General features: G+C 39.8%; 2 protein-coding genes across 3 annotated transcripts in view; one reads left to right on the forward strand and one right to left on the reverse strand.

Annotated features, from left to right (window-relative positions):
- LOC122774833 (dolichyl-diphosphooligosaccharide--protein glycosyltransferase subunit STT3B-like) overlaps nucleotides 1-4396 on the reverse strand; it is a 59623-nt gene extending 55227 nt beyond the window's left edge. For both annotated transcript variants that reach the window (XM_044034378.1, XM_044034377.1), the window contains exon 1: nucleotides 3810-4396. In XM_044034378.1, coding sequence (XP_043890313.1) covers nucleotides 3810-4099 — 290 coding nt within the window. In that variant the 5' untranslated portion in view covers nucleotides 4100-4396. The remainder of the gene's footprint in view (nucleotides 1-3809) is intronic.
- An 8624-nt stretch (nucleotides 4397-13020) lies between these two features.
- Nucleotides 13021-21198, forward strand: LOC122774094 (syntaxin-12-like). Its single transcript, XM_044033101.1, has 10 exons — nucleotides 13021-13144; nucleotides 16006-16130; nucleotides 16319-16388; nucleotides 17121-17220; nucleotides 18106-18243; nucleotides 18553-18596; nucleotides 18929-19034; nucleotides 19556-19628; nucleotides 19731-19813; nucleotides 20729-21198. Exons 2-10 carry the CDS (start codon nucleotides 16043-16045, stop codon nucleotides 20819-20821), a joined length of 795 nt encoding a protein of 264 aa, XP_043889036.1. The 5' UTR covers nucleotides 13021-13144; nucleotides 16006-16042; the 3' UTR covers nucleotides 20822-21198.
- The last annotated feature ends 680 nt before the right edge of the window (nucleotides 21199-21878 follow it).

The following is a 21878-nucleotide window of genomic DNA, read 5'->3' on the forward strand; positions in this document are numbered from 1 at the left end:
ATGTAATGCTGTGCAATTTCGAGATCCAATTTAAAAAATATAATATAAAAATGACATATTATATTAAGTCAGGTGTGAAACATGAAATATTACCTGCTGACCATATGCAACAACTGATCAAAGAAACACTGACACGGAACATTTTGTACACGCCTGCACATAATGATGTCAGGGTAATGGCAAGGGGGGGGTTCTGCGAGAGCAATGGAGCAGTGTATGAACACATTTCCCTCCGTGTCATGCCACACTAGTCTTTCAGGCAGCCACACATAGAAACTGACGGACTGTCATTCACCCAGTGCGTTAAAGCATCCTCTTTTATGAAGTACAATGATGTAGATCTGCCAGTCTAATCCGTTTCCAGTAATGCAATGCAGGCTTGGATTTGGCATAATAAGAAATAAAAAATATAAATTAAATTAAAAAAGAAAAATTGGAGGTCATTGGGGAAAAAAAAGGGACATGCATCAGCTGTGATGAAGCAGTGCACCAGCGTAATAAATCCAAGGTGCTTCCGTATCTGTGACATGAGCTTAGAACAAACACACTGGAGGGGAATACAAACATGAATAAAAGGAGAAATTCTGATGGTTTGGCTCAGGCTCCTTTTTATACTTCACCGTGAGCAGAATCAGTGTGAGGAAACCCAGCAGGATGTGCCACCGCACAACTGAAATATGTTGCAACTATTCACAGCACATCTGATGGATATTCAACTCTCACACACACACATCTATGTGTAAAAGTTTGTTTCAAAAAAGGTTTCATAAACTTTGGAATGATACCATGCAAATGGCCTGTAGGACCTAAGCACTGGAGAAAGTGCAAAATGGCAAATCTGTGTAAAGGCTCTTCGTGAAACAGGTGCACACACACAGACTTTAAATTTGTCTCCAAAGAGCTCTGATAGTGCTGCAAAGCAACAATATAATATATAAAATATATTATACATAAATTATATAACGATAGCTAAAGAGAATTTTCTTCAAAAGCAATGTCACAAAACTTCAATAATATGTGCACATTGCACAAACACGCAGCAGTTAATTGCCTTAATGTTTCAATTCAGATGTGTGAAAGGTTATTTTCTGCCCACAAAGGTTAAAACTGTTTCTGCAAAAATCTATCTCGAAAAACACTGTGTGTATCAGATTGTTTGACATGTATCCCAATAATTATGAATTGTTGACTATTATTTTGTACGTGACTGACCCTAGAAAAAATAAGCAAGATGTGATGTGCAGGGCAACATCCACATGACTCCATTTTTATTATTCCGTAAAAGCCAATTCTGCTCCAGAAATACATGCCGTCCAACTGACGGGTTTGAAAACACTGCTATCTCTGTTTTAGCTTCTACATTCCAAAGGGCAGAACAGGGACATTACACAATTATTTGAATTTCAATTGTCAAAGCAATGAAAGGCACCAAAATAACGTTAGTTCCATATTGTCTCACTATGTAGCACCCTTACGTTCCGGGGTACCAAACAAAGTGGTACGGCACCTAAAAGGTAAGCGCTTCACACACCTGGTGGGAATGGAATGAAATGGGGGAAAAAAAATAAAAAAATACCATGCTTTATCACAGAGAGAGGATTCAAGGATTAGTTTCCCCTCACGACAGCTTTGATGCGGGTGTGAGAAAAAAGAGCTTCATCTGGATGATAGTTAAACCCTTATGTCAGAGTGGGCTAAAACTAGTTTGACCCACTTCTTTGGCTGCAATATTTGAAAAAGCTGAAATTTTTCATATTGGTGCTACAGTGTGTGGATGCACCCAGAAAAACCAGACCAGGCCAGCAAGAATATTGACAGAACCTGGGCAAACCTGACATGCATTTTGTATTTTAGTCAAAAAGCTACCCTGACAGTCATGCAGGTGTGTCTCACCAACACACTTGTCTGTGTGTTGGTGTGCTATACTGGTGCATGCGCCTGCAGTGCCACAGAGGCAAACAATATAAGTTATCATTACATCCAGGAGCAAGAATCTACCAGCCCTATGAACACACACAGACACAGACATGCACGCACAGATACACACTAGTCACAAACATTACAAGTTATCGCCAGCACTTATGAGAATAATAAAATTTTATACTCACTATAAATGACCACCAGTTCTTCTCTTGTTAAACTGTAACCACCAATAACTACTGACATAATCTGACCATCGTGGTTTATTTCGAGCAGTGGAAAAAGAATATGATCCATTGTGGATGGCTTTAGTAGCCCCTCTGTGATGCGTTCACTGTCCTGTACTCCGGTTGTAAACAGAAACCCTAACTCAATTACTTCAGTTTCTACTTATTATACTACACCATTTGAAGTCACCATATTACTTGAATTTACCATGTCAAGTGACGTGACTGAACCCAGCACTAGCCCGACTATCATTCTGGCTCGAGTCGGGCATCCATGCTCTAATAATGTGACTTCAAGGCCTCAAGATCAAGACTTTACAACCAGAAATTCACAGATGTCACCTGCAACCAGGCACCTATTGGATAATACCAGCTGTCAATAACACTTGTGTCCACTTGTATGTGCCATGTTTTATTGTTTTATTTTCCTCTTAAAGGGAACATCATTTAGTAAATTGACATCATGTGCTATTCAGGAGGTGGTCAGAGACGCATTGTGACCAGATTGAACGGTGGTGTAAATGTGATGTGTCCCCTGATGCGTTGGATACTTAATAAAACAGCACAGACTCCTCTGCTTTCGTTGCTTTTCCGCTTGTCAAAGACAACTTTTTCTCCTCTTCCGATAAGTAAAGGAGTCCATACAATAGCACGACTTCACATGTGGCTCACATTGTCGCTCTTGTTGATATATCACAGGAATTGCGATCGCGATATGATTCGCGATGTCAGAGGGAATGGTAATTCTTATACCGTTATTCTCCTTTTCATTCAAATAAGATATTTAAAAATGACAACTGTGTGATATTTGTGCAGATGTATGAGAAACAAAGACGTTCTCTTCAGTCTATAGAATAAGATGAAGACAATAAAATTATATTTTGTCACACATTAACAAATATTGCGCCTCCTGTACTGTGATTGCGCTAACATTTCAATTCTTTGTACAGCCTTAGCCAGATGTAAACCAACATAATGAATCAAGTGAGAATAGGCAAATTTTCCCATAGGCTTCGATTCAAACATATTTTTCAGCCGAGTCGCCCCCTGGTGGATTTGCAACATATTCTTATTTCCTGATGAGAGTCACGGTATGGTCTAAACCGGGTTTAACCCGTGTCAGATGAAGCTGTCGCTATTGTCCTCTGCTTACTCTGCCGTGACATCCCACAGACCACTCCCCTCCTCCCGCTCCACCGGCTGAGCAATGTACAACTTTGTCTTTACCCACAAAGGATTGGCTACGCAGGCGTCACGTGGTGCGGAAAATGTCAACCTAAATATAAGCGGAGTATTTAGCTATCAGCACAATAGTCCAAGATAAACACACACAGACGTGTATGGAGTGGAACTACAGACGCATGAGCTGACACTAATAAGACTGACCGGTGGCTCCGGTGTAATTATTAATCACAGCAAAGTAAACAGTAGTTGTGAAACCACTGCTTTTCCCACTTGGCGTGGACAAAAGCAACAAAGCAAAGACATAATTTAATGAGATTCACGGCGCGTGGCGACCACGCGTTGTTCACTTGACATGGTTCAAATAAGAACTTCCACAAAAAAAAGCAGCTGACTCCGCGTTTGTGGAAACCTGCGTTTAGTGCGTGCGCATGTACGTGTGTGCGTACGTGTAAAAAAAGAAAAGAAAAAAAAACTCACCAGGGGTCAAACTCGTGAATGATGCTCTCGAAGCGAATGACAGCGAAAAGCCTGGAACTGAAGCCGGCCAGCCAGGCCAGGAACAGGACGGTGAAAGAGAGCAGGGACTGCCAGCCTGCCGGCTGCGACAGGCCGCCGGACAATCCACCACCACCTCCTCCTCCTGCCCCGGCGTTGCTGCTCCCTCTTTCCATGAACGCCGCGCTGCTGCGTCCATTACCGGAGTACGAGGCGCTGGAGTTCAGCGAGGATTTGTGTTTGCTATCGGTAGCCGGGTGATGCTCCGCCATATTCTACGTCAGTCCCGTCGTGGCAAGCGATCGAAACAAGCTATCTAGTATCGCACAGGAAAGACAACCCGCCTTCTCTCTTGCTCTCTCTTCTTCCTTTTCTCTGCCACGCTCCACTTCCGAAACCACTTGCTACACCTTGTCTACGCGGACCGCATCCCCAGAAGCACCGGCTAGGATTCCACACCACTAGACCTTACTTCCCACCGACAACAGAAGCAGCAGAATACACCCGAGGAGTGTGGCAGCAGCGGCGGCTTTGCAGCATACTGGAAGTGACACATGCGTTTCGAGCAGTTCCTTCTTCCTTGGAGCTGGATGAAGGGGGCGGGATCGTTGCGCGGATCAGGAAGAGCCGTCAGCCTCTCAGAGCGAGACAGGTAGAGCCAAGACGGACAGATCCCCGGGAGAGCAGCCAATCCTGGAGCAGCGCGCACCTGATTGACAAGCACAGCAACCAATGACAGAAGAGCAACCTGACCACCAGAGGTTCTTCAGCGCGGGAGAGCAGTGACAGACCTTATCCAAATGTTCCCCCTTAAAACCCTTGAAACTCTAGTAAGTAACACTTGTGAGAGTTTAAGGCCAATTGCTTTGGAATTTAAAAAAAATGGCTTTATATCCTTTTATCACCAATTTTGCCTTATGTAGGCTGTCATCTTGTTCTTACAGTAGCCCAAATGGACAAACCAGCCACTGAAAGCTGATATACAAACATAGAAGACTGATATCCTTTATGGTAGTTCCCCTCAAGCTTGGTCTACAGTTCGGCAAAGTTTGGGTTTGATTTCATGTGTCGTTCGTCTCGGCCTCTGACCAATTGGTGGCCGGCACTCTGTCAATGTGGCATTTTAGTATCGCCAAAGCTCGCTTGGAACCGTGCCATAGCACCAGGTACCAGGTACTATCGCTAATGGAAAAGCAAACGAAAGAATAGAGTTGAGCCGTGCCATGCAACTGTATAGTGGAAAAGGGCCATTTCATTTGTTACAGTCTCATCCATACATCCCCCTGATTATTATCCAGTTATGTGTTAAGTTGTTTTTTGTAATGTCAACATCAAAATGAATTGTTCCCATGCAGTGCTTTCATAGGTAGATGTTATGGGTATAAGTTGCTTATACCCATACACTATGAACTGTGTGGGTATAATTCTCTCAGGTAGTTTGGCAGGAATGCCAACTTACAGAGAAGTGCACTTAAAGTGCTTTGTACAAGGAATACCACAGGGATCAATCTTGACCCATTGTACAATTTCATCAATCTATCTATTCAAGGGACATCTGTCTGTTAACAGCATAACTGTCAGGCTTCAAACTTGGCAGGTGACTTACTAAGAGAAGCAGTGTTTACAGTGACAACTTTGGTGGTGTTTGGATGAGAAATGCGAGAGATATCAGTAGAAATGTGACAGATGTGTCGCTAAATGAGTCGCTTCTATCTCACATGGAGAAATGAATGGAGACAGATGTAGCCCTCGCCTTCCTTTGATCTGTATGGTAATGTCAAATAAGACAATGTCAAAATCATTGTTTGGACAAGAAATGGGTAACATGGGTTCACACTTGAAATGTGAAAAAAATAAAAATGGCATACTTTTATAGAAATAGGACACGATGCAGTTATATTGGTGTTATTTACAGCCCATGCACTTACCTGCTCTTATGCTCAATCCTCTAGATGCAGTTCATCACTGTTCCCTGTGATTCATAACTGGGGACAGCTTTAGGACTCATCACCTCGTCCTGTGTCAGGAGGTTGGGTGGCAGTCGCCGGTTGCTGGCCGAGAGAAGAGGACGACACTGCATTTTCTTTTAACTACAAAGCACTTATTGGCAAACTCTCCTGACACCCCAGCATGTCTTATTTACTACAGTTTAACTTCCCATTGCGACACGTCCCAAGACCATGTGGTGCTTGGGAGTTGATGTGTTACATATCTGCATGGAGATTGCTGAATTAAAAATTTATGCTTCACACAAAGTGGAAGAAAATGCAGAAAAGGAGTAAAAAAATAAATGAGTATTATGAGAATGTTTAAATATTGTGTATGTGACCTGTAAATGTCTATTTTATCTATAACACACAACAAAATAAATTGTCCTGTCCTCAATGGGGTTTTAAAAATGAATTAATAAAGGATTTTTTTTACATTAGAGCAATCTAGATGTCTTTCTTTTTGGGCTTTTTCTTAACACTTAAAAGAACTGTGATTATTTTCTATTCTACACCATTTTCTGAACCAATGGAGAGAACGTGTGTTGGTTGCCATGCAGTGATGTTTTCCGTCATCCGTGAATCTTTATTCAGTGTCACGCAGAAAAAGACTGGACTGAGGACACTCCCTGTGGCTAAAAGCACCAAAGGAATAATGCCCATTTCTGTTGAAGCTATATTTCTATTCTCTACCGTCTTGGCCTCGTATAAATTATCTTCACAGTGTCTGCAGTGCAACACATAAACACATGCACAGTCAAACGGACTGCTACACACTGCACAAGGGGACTTTAAGGTTGACCTCTATCTTCTCATTCCCAGCTTGGTTGAGCAACCGCAGAGTTAGTGCAGTTACACTTGTTTGTACGTCTGCAGGATTTAGCTGAACTCTGGAAAAAGAGATGTCAATGCATTTTACTTATCTTTATACATATATATTTTACAGTTTTTACCACTGAAAGAGATTTCTAAAAACATACATATTTCATAAAAATCAATTACATGAGCAAAGGTTCTTTTTTTCCCTGGGCAAGAATCCAATTGTTTTTATGAATGCTTTCGCTCGGATGCGTGAAATGTTTCTCTTAAGTGTTTTCTGTCCATAAAGGCGTTTACGACCATAATTAACTGGTTTCTTTACCTTTCACTCTGGAGTAAATATCAAGCAATTTTTGTATTTGAACATATTGTTCAAATACATGAGACAATAATCGTTACCATGACAGCTATAGATTGCATTGAAGGATAGAGACCTGTAGGGGCAAGCAGTTCTAAATCTGCACTTTATGTGTGTGTATATATATATATGCCTTACCTCCACATGAAGAACAGACCAGCATCCTTGTTTTAAAAATGTATTTAATTAAATTGAATTCATTCATCGTCTACTGCTTTATCTTCCACATGAGGAAGAACCTGGGGTAAAACCTACACACACACCATGTGACCCTCATCAATTAAAAATACTGTGTTTCCCCAGGGGATAATCTAAGGGAAAGCAGGTCTGCAAACAAACAAATACTGCATAAAAAGTCTAAAATCATGGAGTGAACTGACCATTTTTTGAACTTACTTTTACTGTTCGCAAGTCTGATAATAAATCCCAAACTTCTTCCTGTTTGTTTGTCACACAGGCAGTCGGAAGTGATTATGGACAATTCAGTGAAAACTATTTCTGGTGATTCCAGAATGCTGCACCCTGCCAGAAAATGTTTGAAAAACAGAAGCAAATACACGGCGGTAAATGCTTTATGTAAAAAAAAAAAAAAGAGGCCATCGTTAAGTCTAACAGGCCTCTGGAAGAAGCTGAGCTAATGAAGGTACAACAACTCTTTTATCTCCTACAGCCCTGACACTAAGACACACAAGCCCCCTGATCTAATTATCAGCCAGATTTGCACACAAACATGCTTTCCTCTTCTCATCTGTGTGCATTTACTGTCCCTCCCACACACACACACACACACAGAGCAGCACTACAAAATACAACACAACACAGAGACAATCAAGGGACAAAACAGGCTTGGCTTATATCCCATTTACTTCCCATAGCATGACAGAATCACTCAACAGATAATGCAAGAAGAGTGATTTCAAAGAGTGACTCATTCCCATGGAGCCATATGGGTTTAATTAACCTGCTGATCTGAACATATTCTATAATCTGGCTCATGTTTCTCTGTCTCTGTGGTGCGACGTCAGCTGTACCGGCGATATTGCTTCATTAGATTCAATGTGCTGGATAAGGCTCTAACAGTTGTGCGTAACGAAGAGACACTCACTGGAAATGACATGACATGTAGAAATGGAGTCAGGGGGCATTTGATGGTAAATGCCCATGCAGCCTGGTCTCACCTGTGTTTGATTGTCCCTTTAGTCTCTATGCTCCTCAGTGTCTGTGTTGGTTTGTTTACTATTCTCATTTGAACATTCTATACAGACATTTGGGCAAATTGTATGAGTCATAGGAATGTCCACAGAGTCGAAGGTGGCGTCGAATGAGTGTGTGGTGTGTTTTAGACCTTGTGACACTTTGTGGCTTTACCGGCTTCATGTTTTTGTGTTGACACCCCAGGATGCAGTGTGTTTTTATGGAACAGACTGATCAACAAACAATAATCCTGTCCTGTCGCTGCCTGTAACCAGATGATTCTGTGCCTTAATCTAACCACAGTCATAACCAGTAGATGCTTTTCATCAGTCAGAATCACAAGGTTGGCAGATTATATTTATTGTCATGTTATACACTGAGGCAAATGTACCGTCCTGGAAAGTTGGCTTCTGTAGTGGATGGAGTGAAGCTCTCTTTGTTTAAAGCATATTGTGCCGCACTATACGCCGCACATCTATGGTCTAATTATAAAAAGGGAAAGCCTTCAGAGACTGCAAGTGGCGTATGATGATGCAAAGAAGACTCTAGCTCAAAAGGCCCAGAAGGACTATAGTGCCAGTGAATTGTTTTGTGACTTCTTAAGTCAACACCTCACACACGGTTTTAAGAAATCCGAGTCTGGAAATAGAGTTATTTTAATACTGACAATCATTATGTGTTTATACCAGTGTGACACACGTTGCGTTGGTATAACTTCCGTCTGACAACATATCGTTAGGGGTCTTTTTTATTGTGTGTTTGCTTTTATTTCTTTTTGTATATTAGTACATATCAACATGATACATTCTAACGTATCTGTAGTGATGTAAATAATAACAGAATTCAGTTTCAGCTGACGTGTATTTTTGGACTACAGAAACTAAGTACAACATTTGATCCTGGCAGCTGGGTCGGTTCCAGCTTTTCAGTGCCAATTTATCTAGTGAGTGACCTTTTGACTGTTTCTTTGACTCTGCCTTTGTGCCCGCTTCTGTTGTATGATCTGCACTGCTTACTCGTGTAATCCAATTTTGGATTAACTTTCAGTAAAGAGACTTTTTATTTCTGGTGGTATACTTGGAGGAAAATCAGAAATACTGTTCTACCATATACGGATCTTGACTCTCAGAGTCAAGAGAAAATTAAACAAATAACAAAAAAGTATAATAACTTTAATAGTAATAGTGTCAAAATAAAAAAATAAAAAATGTAAAAAGTGGGGGAGGCAAATGCAGTTTTCAAAAATGAACAAAAACAAATACAAAGATTAAAACAGAGACCAAAAAACCTCAACATGGAGCAGAAACAAAGGGAGCTTACACATGAAAAAGCAGACAACAACAGAGAGAATTGAAAATGTGACAAGAACAGAAAAACGAGGAGCACCGAGACTAAAGGGACAATCAAACACAGGTGAGACAAAAAAGACAAGGTACACACATAAGGAAAGACTTCAAAATAAAACAGGAAACTGAAAACAAAACGGAAAACTAAAAACCTAGGGTAAAGAAAACAGAACAGCAAAAAGGCCAAACAGAATATTTGTTCGACAAAAAGCGCCTCTAAATTATTAGAGTCACATTATCTCTCACTCCGTCTTAATATAATTTCACTATAACAGTGTGTGAAGCATATGTGAGGAAGAGGAGGATGATGAGAGAGCAAATTATTTATTTATATTGGGGATAAATCAGTAGCGCACTCTTTTTGTATTTTAACGTCTGCTAAAATTGGGTGTTACTTCATTTTCTCAGATGGTACTTGGTATAAAACATTTGAGAACCTCTGGTGTAGCGGTTACTGGCAAAGTACATTCTTCATCTCCACATGTAGACTTGTGTGGGAGTTGAACTTTGGTAACATGGCCAAACAGGGCAAAAAAATAAAACCCGCAACTCTGCGCAACTGCTCAATGAGTCTGTCCCCCAGATATGCTAAAAATATGACTCAGATGACATGTGAGCTTGTAAATGTGTTCACTCAACCTACCCATGGCTGTCACAGTCTTTGCAGTGCAGCCGTGGGTTTGAAATCTCCCCACTCAGAATGGGCCACAGACACACCCTCCTGCACCTGCCATTTTGGTGATGGGAGAGATGGATTATCAGGCCTAAATGTGCTATAAAGGCCCAAACAAAGGGAATTAGAGCACAGACGGTGCCTATGAACATGTCTCTCTTCTTCTTCTGATTAGAGGGAAATACGAGGCATGTTTTCCTCACCACAACCACTTATCCTGATTCCTCACATAGGCGCCAAAGTGCTAGAACAACAGTGCCACTGCAGGCACCAAGAGAGGCAACACAAAAAGATAAGTGCTTTACTTGAGCGACAGCTAGAAAAAACACACTTCTCCTGCAAATGATGATAATAACACTCACAGCAGCAGCAGAGATCTGTCTGATGGCTACATTATGCCAACAAGTGACACCTCATACACAGACTTATAGTGTTGAATGGGCAAAAGACTGCTATTAAATCAATGACCAAGGCATTGCAATTACACACCACGAAGGAGGTTATGCATGATTACACTGAGGTTTATGTGGGTCCGTGGTTGCACTGAACTTGTGACACAACTACATGTTTGTTTTTGTTGTTAGGGCTGTTAAAGACAACACCACACAAGCAGCAAAACAGGAAACAAAATAACATAAAAAAAACATGAAAAACAAACATCTACAGCAGAATGAGGATGTGTGTGAGGTGAATATTCAGCGACAGTATGGTGTAAGTGCAGAGGTAATTCTAGAACGATGATAGAAATGAACTGTTTGGATAGTGAGACAGTGAGAAAATAATTGAGGTCAACATTCATTTCTGCAACATCAAGAATTTAGGCTTGTTGTTGTTGTTGGTGGTGCTCCAAATAATTTAGAAAGTGAAAACTTGCTCTCTATATCCAATATCCAGACAAATATTTTATTTTGGCGATGCAATCTTTTAATTCATGAGATTTGGGACCGTTCCAAGGATCTGTGATCTGTGGAGATTTGAACCTCATGATGTTGGTCGACACCTCCCAGGATTTCTCAGTCATGCCTCAACAGCACCACACTGTGGACAAACGTCACCAGCTCTCTGAAATCCTTCATAACAGGAGCTATACAGTACAGGATTCTTTTGTATTTTTTTGACACAAGTGACACAAAAATGATCTCAGAAACGTAAATGGTCTGTATTTATATAGCACTTTTCTAGTGTTGAATATCACTCAAAGCTGCTTCACACAACAGTAAAACACGCCAATGTGGGGTTAAGAGTCTTGCCCAAGGACACATTGGCATGTAGACTCACTCTAACACTGAAAAGTGCCATATCAAGATAAAAGTACTTGGATAGCAAAGTTTCAACAAGGGACTTCAAGTTTAAACTGTAATTTGCCATCTGCCAATTAGCATTTTTGAATAGCTGAAGATGCTGATTTGATTTGCAAAGGTCAAATTTATTCAAAGGGCCCAAATCTTTCTGTGCCACAATTTGAGAAGGAAGGCCCCTTGAGACAGGGTCACAGGTGGTCCAATAACCATGTCATAGACTTTATATCGCTCAGGCAAATTGTTTGACTTCTTTTTTAACTGTTTTTCTAAGTAGGGAATTGATTTTATTGTGGAATGTATCATTATTCTGGGGGCCTTTAGTCCACCTGGAAACTCATGAACAGAGCACAGATACAACAAAAATCATGAGGTTTTGAGGTTTTCCAAAGTGCCCCAAATGTAGAGCCATGTTAGGATAATAGTACTTGGATAGCAACGTTTCAACAAGGGAGTTCAAGTTTTAAACTGTAATTTTCCATTAGCATGTTTGAATAGCTGAGGGTGCTTTATTTGATTTTCATAGTTTTGGTGTATACCTGTGTAGGGTAGTAGTTTCATTTTAAATCAGCAGCATGGTGAATTTACTTAAACAAACATGCCCTTAATGTTATAATTTTGTCCCATTGTGATTTTATGATTGACAGCTTCTACCAACACCAGCAGCTCTGTGGGCCAATCACACAGCAGCAATAACAGCACTGGAAGAGCAGCAGCAGCAGTATTAAGGCCCTTTGTCTGTGCTGACTCTATTAGAGTCAGTGGAAAGTCATGGGACACGCACAAGATTACTCCGACCCATTACACTCAAGTCAATGTTCAAATTCACAGTGGCACATTCCAGAATGGAGATTTAATAGAATCAATGGCTCGTGTGAAGTTTAATGTAGCTGGAAACAAATTGTATGTCCGGCCCGACGAACAAATAAACAAATAAAGAAACAAAAGGCCCCAAGTATTATGTGATAAGCAACATTCCATATTGGACTTGATTCTGATTCTGGCCTTGAAATCTAGGTTAAAAAGAGCACCACAGCAGTGTTGTGTGAGTGTTGCATTCAGGGTCATCCTCAGAAAATTGTATTTTATAGTTTTCTCTGGGGGCGTGACTTTAAAGATGAAGTATTTTGTTTCTATTTTGCCTTTAAAGTCGCTGGTGTTTTGATGTTTTAGGAGTCGTCTTTTATTTTGAATTAAGTTTATTATTGTTATCGTGACAACTTCTATGCACGGGACGAGATTCTTCTTTTGAAATGACTTAACTGATCGTTTAAAACAGAACACACACACACGGAGAGTATAAAAGTGTAACACTGCAGCAGGGCCGGCCGTAGCCTTTATGTTTCTCTCCCAACCAGCATTTTCGGACATTACATTCCCTAAACCGCCACACTCATGAGACGCAGTTCTTATTAGTAATTGTGTTGACCAACTTTTCCCTGCGGACAGTGAACGCACCGTGGAAGCTGCCGTCGGATTACAGAGCCGCGAACGCGTGACGTCACAGTGGGGCTGTGTTTTCCTCTCCTCAGTCTGTATGTGACACAGAAACATCGCTGTGATCTGAAGCCACGTAAGAGCGACCCACTCTGTGCCTCTGTGTGTCTCTGTGAGTGTGTGGAGACACCACGTTACTGCAAAGTAAGATATATCTCTGCTCTAATGCTCTAATGTAGAAAAAAAACCACGTCTAATGTTAGTGTTTACACTCTGTCTGATGCAGCAGACTCACAGTTATTCTGTTATGTAGGCGCAATATGATTAATGTGACATGACAATGTTTATCCCCGTGTGAGGTTTATTTATTATTGAAGTAAATAAGTGTTTGTGGTACTTGTGTGTTGTATTGTGCTGTCAGCAGCAGCAGCAGGAGCAGGAGCAGCAGGAGCCTGAAGGAGGCCGAGCTGCTTCTCTGCTCATTTATTCACGTGATGACTTGGGTTTGGCCTCAGTCTGTTTATTCTCATTGTCCCGTTAACTGAGCTGCTGCTACTGGAGATCAGTTTTCAGATATTTTTGTTCTTTTTTCTTCGTATTTCACAGTGGAAAAAAAGGAAGAGAAAACACAGATATGTATTGCTGTTAATTAGGATACTCAGCATTCTTATTAAAATCAGAAATGTTGCATTTATACATCAGTAGTAAACACACAAACTGAGTCCTGGGATTGAGCCAGCGACCTTCCGATTACGAGCCTGAATTCTTGGCCAGTATCAGTCCAATATTGCTCACAATTACTGGATCCCAAAAATAACATATCACACGACAGGCGACTTTAAAGCAGTGTTTCCCAAACTTATTTTAAAGAGCGCTGTGGTTCTGATTTGACCTACAGTTCAGTAGTTCCCTTGACTACCTCCTATATCAGACTGATATTGTCATTGATATATAGTTAAAGTTGAACTTTTGGTATAGTATTGGACACAGAAGAGTGGCATCACTAGTTGTGACATGTTTTTGTTGTCACTATATTTGATTATAGAGGCCTTTATTCCCAGGGATGGGCAGTATTTATGATGACATTAATTTAAAATACGTATTTCAAATACTATTTTATTGAGATGACAAAAATGCCTTCATATTTTGTATAAAGACTTCAGTGTCATGTTTAAAATACTGTAAAATACTCATATACGATAGAATTTCTTTGAAACAACGCAACATCATAACAATACAACACATGAGTTGCTGCTGCAGGTTGCTTGGTGCCTACTTTTATTTGCCTGCACTTGTTAAAGTCACTCATAGCAACACAGTGACACAGTCACAAGCTTCCAGAGCCACACTTGAGTTACACTTTCTACATTTATTTATTTGTTCTCCATTTAGCGACTGGGGTTATAATCACTTACAGTATCTCTTCTAGATTTTGAATTCTTCAGCAAGGGCTGTGGTAAACTTGACGTCATCATTTCATGATTATTGGCTTCAAAGTAATTATTGTATTGGACGCTAATAGGATGTTTAAATTTAAATATGACTACCTGATGTTGTGCACACACACCAATGACAGTTAATTATGCGGCTGTACTGTGATGAAACACAGCGTTGGTGTCATCAGATCATCCATTTTGGATTGTTTGCTGATTCATTGTGGACTTCATCTGTTAAAGGACTACTTAAAGGAGTTCCTTGATTTTTTAGTATTTTGAAGATACACAAATACAGTTGCTGCTGTATTTTGTAGTTTTTGTGTACTGTACATACTTTTGTTTTTAGTTTTTCTATACTGTATGTAGTTGTATCCATGCCTGTTTGTTCCCAGACAGCATGCAGATACAGGCCACTTCAGGCAACAAACTGCTGGCTGTCATGTGGTCCAGACAAAACTGGATGTAAGCCTCAAGTGGCCCGCACGTGAAATGGCAAATATGGCTCTAATGATTCCGTTTTGGCACATACAGTATGTAGAGCTCTTGGCAATGTGTAATCTGGCCGTTACCCTAAAGTTGACTATGTGATAAATGATAAATAAGGCCTGATTGTAGTCAGACAAATGTGTGTCAGCACAATATTGACATGTGGCAAATGAATGAAGTAGGAAACCGTGCAGACCCAGGCTACGAATGCCATTCTCCCCTGTGGTATGTGGGTCATGTGAGAAGAGTCAAGTCTGGGCCACAAGAACTTTGCAATCTGAGTTGTTATTGTTATTCAAGTGCAGTGAAACTGGAATGTCATAAACTACAACATAACACGCTATAAATAAAATAATGTACTATAATATACACTTTGGATCTGAAGGCTGTAGTAAAGTTTATTACATGAATACTAATATGACATCTCTCTCTTGTCTGGACGGATGTTTGAGGAAACTGGAGATTTTAAATTAAACTGATTTGATGTGGTGAAATTTAACCAAGTACATTTTCTTTAGTATTTCTCAAATTAAATAAGTGCTTTACAGGTGATGTCAGTATTAAGTCAAAAGGATTTGAATTTTAAGACCCAGTTTTCAGAGCTGAACATTGAACTTTTCACTGTGCTGTTTGTATTGAGCAGTTATAACTATACTATACTATACTGTTATATATAATATAATACGATTTCGCAATAGTTGTCTAATACAATAACCAACTTCAGCCCTGGTCAGAAATATTATTCAGCCTCTACAAGTTATGACATGTTGCTTAAATGTTAATATACATGTAAAAAATCATAAACAATGTGTGACTATACAAAAACTATATAATAGATGAATAGTCAACCAATATTTAATGCAGGGCTTTATATTTGTTTACAAAATAGTAATAGATTAGAAGGTGTGGGTTCTGTTTACTTCTTGCACCACTGCATTTAAAGAATTGACAGTGTTTCTCAGCTTCAGATGATGTATTTTATTATATTATATTTTAGTGCTTTAGTTCAACACATATAGTGAAATGTAATTTTTAAAATTTGAACAGAATAATACTGAAATAAAAGGGAAATTCGCTGAGTTGTAATAACAAGATATTTCCAACTATTCCTAACCATTCCTCTCTCTGTGTAACTGTGTTTAGGTTGTGTTACCTTAGCTGTGTTACATCTGCAGCCAGGATGTCAGACAGCAGCTGGTCCCAGCCACGGGACATGAGCAGCCTGATCCAGGCATGTAGTGCCAACATCCAGAAGATCAACCAAAACTGTGAGTTTCTCACACACACACACACACACACACACACACATACATACATACAGGGTTAGGGTTAATACATTCCCTACCCCCTTATCATCCCCTTAACCATCACAACTAAGTGTCTAACCCTAACCTGAAAAAGCACTTTAAATTGGTATCAGTGTATTATTCACCGATGTGGTTCTGTCTCTCTGTAGCTGGTCAGATCAAAAACCTTCTCCACCAACTGGAGACGAGACAGGAAACTTTGAAGCTCCAGGAGAAGCTGTGAGTACTGTCCCGACATTAAATAAAGGGCATTATCTCAGGTTTTGTTGTGCCGATGGGCACATGCTCAGTGACAACATGGATGCCAGCAGGGAAATCAGGAATACAAAAACCTGATTTGGGCCAATTAAGAAGAGGATCACTTATTGACATATGCACCAATTTAGGTCTACACTATCTTAAGAGTAGGTTTGGTGCTTTATCTTGTCATTATACGGCTTTTTTTCTGACTAGAAGCTGGTGTGCGTTGCTTTGTATACTCCTCACAATAGTAAGCTTGCAAGGACACCGGAGCTGCAGCTCTACTCCTCCTTCCTTTAGTAAGTTTGTGTCACTTTGGTAAATCGGAAAAAACAAAGGCTTCCAAGTACTGAAGTCATAAAAGAACACATTTGAATTTAATGGTGGAGGCAGCGGTGGATCATAAACTCTTGGTGCCTTTACGTAAAACTGCTGATTTTCTCGATGGACTTTGGTGCAAGAGAGCGAGCAGATTACAGTTTCACTTTCCAGTCAGAAAACACTGTCCAACAGTACGGTGCTGATTTTATTAGGTGGGCACTTTTTTGTTAAGTCTGTTTTTCCAAGTGCACTGCGACCTGGCAGCCATGTTTTCACTGACGCTGTGCTGCCAGCCTCATGTGGGTGTGAGGCACAGGTAATGCGCTCACACATGAACTCACATTATGTCCTGAAAGAGTGCTGGTAGCAGTGTTTGTGCTTCTCTTGCAGTCAACAGCTACAGCACTACACCAACCAGCTGGCTAAAGAAACCAACAGACACCTGAAGGAGCTTGGCTCACTGCCCCCACCACTGTCTCCATCAGAGCAGGTCGGTCTTTAAATGCCGTTGTGACACATGTTGGTGTTGTTGATGAAGTTCCTACTGTCATTAGACAGAAGGCATTTAAAAATGTTTGTAAATCTATCATTTCCTTGTGTCTGTGAATGTGCCATGTACAGCCACAAAAAGAAAAACTTAAGACTAAAAACTAAACTTTCACTCAGGTTCAGCACTATGGACAGCGCAGAACCAACTCACGTAGCAAAAATGTGCTGTCCATGGTTCTGAACCTGCAGCTGAACAACAGTCGCACTGCATCAAATCATTCAGTTGTTTTTGGTGTTGTTTTTCTTTCTTAAAATGCTTTAGAGATTAAACAGAGAAAGAATAAATAACATAATATGACATGTGAAGCTGATGAGATTATTTTGGGATTTTTGGTACACAGCACAAACACCCACTTTCTCATCTGTGGAGAGAGCGATTATACATTTACCAACATATTCAGATGTTAAACAAATAGTTATGGTTAATTATCATTGAATTAAGGTATTTTTTATATTTGATGATGAATTGATTTCACTGTATAACTGATCCAACATCCTCAGTGTCAATGATGACACAGTGAAGTATTAAGTAAACCCTTTTTTTTTATTATTTAGCACTTTTAAAAATCATGGTTAAGACGAACATAAAAAACAATAAATACAAGAATCTGTAAAGATCACCTCAACAAATAACAAATAAAATTAATAAACTTGGAACAACGTTATTTTCATTGCATTTTCCCCATGGTAAAACATTAAGACAAACTAAAATAAACACACTCTACTTGAATGCTTCTGGGGCTGCAGTTGCATTTCTGCGTCTGACATCTATCGTTGTCATAACACTGATGCTTTCTTTAAATGTCCCTTCTCTTCTTTCTTCCAGAGGCAGCAGAAGCTGCAGAGGGAACGTTTGATGAACGATTTCTCTGCAGCCCTCAACAACTTCCAGGTGGTGCAGCGGAGAGCAGCGGAGAAAGAGAAGGAATCAGTGGCCAGAGCTCGAGCTGGATCCAGAGTCATGGTGAATACCAGCCCCTAATATTACTCTTAAAAGGGATATTAGTACAAAAAGACCTGGGTTTGTGACCCGGTTGGAACAGGGGCCTTTCTGCATGGTTAATTGGTCACTCTAAATTGACAGTACCCCACTTTTTGCCCTATGTCAGTTGGGATAGACACCAAAAGCCCCTCATGTGGAGCATAAAGAGAAGATGAATAAAAAAATAAGAAATAAGAAAAAATAGACACATAAGGATAACTTACTCCTCATAATTAATATGTATATGTGATGGAGAATTGACTGATGTTGATGGAACTCATTTGCCTACAGGGAGATGGAGAAAATGTGAATGAACAGCTGGTGACATTTGAAAAGTAAGTGGGAGGAGACTTTTCCTTTTTTTTGTCCAAATGTTGCATTTTAAAAAGAAAATAGATGCAAGCAGCACTGGATGAGCTGTAGAGTTGCTGGGATTTAAGCTGATGTTGTTGCTCCCTGTGTCCACCATGTGGTGCTGTAACTGGGACATAATATTGACACATTGATCGGCCAGGACACTGGTCAGAAATATTAACGTTAGAAACACGAGTTTCTATTTCTACTTCTATCTAGAGTGTAAATACATTTTTACAGTTTTACAGTTATAGAGAGAGTTTCTAGTGTGTAAATAAATTATTATTGTGACATTATGTGTATGACTGTGCAGGGAGGATGAATGGGGTCAGAACCAGACTCAGACAGAGGAGCCGTCCATCACAGAGGAGGACCTGGAGATCATCAGGGAGCGAGAGATGAACATTAGACAGCTGGAGGTACAGAGTTCAACTGCAAGATTTCCCACAGAAGCAGCAACGCTGTCACATTGTCAATCAGAACATTGTACTTCTCTATTTCTTCATTGTTCTACACTTTGAGTGTTTTCCCGTCTGACAAATATATGAAATGTAGAGGTTAATGCTCACATTTTGATTGAGCAGTTGTGGCCAACTTGAGACTTCCTGGCTTTAATTAACGCTTTATCACACTGAGGGAAGCCACAGCCACACTGCTGTGCACTGATCTATTTATGAGTGGTTACAACTGAAACTATTACTCGATTAATCGGTTTGAGTGTTTTTTTCAAGTTTCATGATTTTTCAGCTTCTTAAATGTGAATATTTTCTAATATCTTTGCTCCACATAACAAAGAAATCATTAAAACTGAATCTGTTTGGTCATCATTTTCTGACATTTTATGGACCAGACGTCTACTCGATTAATTGACAGATGAATCGATTAAGAAAATAATCGTTAGCTGCAGCCCTACTAATCATACTGTGGACATTCTCTCCAGGCCGACATCATGGACGTGAACCAGATCTTCAAGGACCTGGCTGTGATGATCCATGACCAGGGAGATATGATCGGTAAGGCGGAGGAAATTCTGGTTTACGCTGAGCTCATTCTTTGTACACGTGTGTCACTCATTTGTTTTGCATGTGTTGTTGACGCTGTGTTCCCATTAACAGACAGCATTGAGGCCAATGTGGAGCATGCTGAGGTTTATGTGGACAGAGGGGCGGTGCAGCTGCAGAAGGCAGCCTATTATCAGGTAATAATAACAATAATCAGGGTTCCCACATGTCCTTGAAAGTTTGTGAAGTTGAAAAAATTGTTTTCAAGGTCCTTGAAAGTTTGTGAAAATCGCCCTAAATAGACAGGTCATTGTAAGTGCTTGCATTTTGTGCAAGAGAGAAGTTACGTTGATATTTGGGTAAATGTCTCCCTTGTTTGTTATGACGCCACCTACTGTTTCATGCTCCCTGCTTTCCTTGATGTTTGTAGGCCTACGCAGAACAAACATTGTGTCATAATTACTTGTGGTGTTGTGGATGACAACGGAAATTTCAAATTCAAAGATCTCTGTCTCACCAAAGAAAATGACAAAGACTAACTTTGACCAAGATCCCAAGGAGGAAAATTGGTCCTGGAAAATCCTTGAAAAGTCATTGAATTTGATGTCAACCAATGTGGGAACCCTGAATAATAATAATGATAATAATAATAATAATATTTTATTCATGCAGAGCTTGATACTCAAGACACCTTACACTTTACAAATCACAAAATTACATATTATAAAATATAAAAGCATTACGCTAAAAACAAGTTTTTAGTAATGACTTTAAGTGATGAAAAGCTCTAGAAATAATGGAACTATTGGAAAAAGAGTAGAACCCAAACCCCATGTGGATTTTAGTTGCTCTATACTGATACGGACATAGGGGAAGAAAGAAAATCCATTAGCAATATAGCGCCCAATGTACTGTTCATGTGAAATAAGACAATGATTCCCTAATGGCACATTCATTCTAAATAATTAACAATAATCAGTCACTCAAAGACTCGACATTCACATTGTTTGCTTTACTGACTTATATATAATATTTGATATTTGAGGAGAGGATTTGGTTAAAAAAAAAAAAGTGATTATTTACTTTACTGATGTAATTTCTGTTGTATGAAGAGGAAATCCCGGAAGAGGTTGTGCATCGTGGCCATGGTGCTGTCGCTTGTGCTCACCGTCTTCATCATCATCATCTGGCAGGCCATCAAATGAAAGAAGACCAACGCAATACGATACCATCAGATGACTTCCAGTGTGTATGTGTGTGTGTGTGTGTTCATGTGAGACAAGTGAATGTGTGCAACAGTTGGTTTCTTTCGTTCACTTTGTGTGTTCAGAGGTGAGCAACACAATGTCGATATTTAATATTTCCAAACGTTTGTTTTCCATGTTCAGACTTCTACTATTCAAGACTACTTCCTAGCATACTGCTACTGCCATTAAACAGCACTGATACATAGTCATTACAAAGTACCATTTAAATTTGACAATATAAGATGTAGACTTAAAATACTGGATGATGGCTCTGTGTGCATGTGTGAGTAACACTGTACGTCAGTATGAGAAATAAAATCCCAGTGCAAATCTTATTTGTATTACTGAAGCCGTGTGTGTATAATCATGGCCAATGATGCACATGTTTTGTACTCAATAAGTCCACAGTATAACCCTGTATTGTAACATTAGAATACTAAGTGTTCTCCTGATAAAAGGAGCGTCTTACTGAACGTGTGTCCTGCTGTTAAGACAATGTAATGCTATTCCACCAGATGATGTCATGTCCCATTTTGTCCACCAGAGGGTGAGCTAACCACAGTGAGGGTCAGCCGGATTTTGACCAGAGAGAGAAAGCCCCAGCCTCATCATCTACTTTAGTATGACTGTTACTACCATGAAGGAAATGCACTACATCAAAGTACACAAAGCTATTACCAATACAACTACTAAATAGAAAAGTGTTATTAAATTCCCTTTTTTTGAATGAAAGAAAAGAAGAAGTTTCATTGATTTGATTGATTTTACACTGCTGTGAAGGGTAATCATGGTATTTTTCAACCTAGGCCTTACATTTATAAATGTGGATATGTAAATAAATCTGTCCTGATGCTGAGGAGGTCTAAAAGATGTCCACCAAAAGTGTTACAAACATTAAATAACACGTACACTATATGGACAAAAGTATTTGTACGCTTGACCATTACACCAATAGGGACTGTAATGATGTATTTAAATACATACACTATTTTAATATGGAGTCAGTTCCCCTTTG

The sequence above is a fragment of the Solea senegalensis genome, linkage group LG9 (assembly GCF_019176455.1).
Source record: "Solea senegalensis isolate Sse05_10M linkage group LG9, IFAPA_SoseM_1, whole genome shotgun sequence".
Classification (NCBI taxonomy): domain Eukaryota; kingdom Metazoa; phylum Chordata; class Actinopteri; order Pleuronectiformes; family Soleidae; genus Solea; species Solea senegalensis.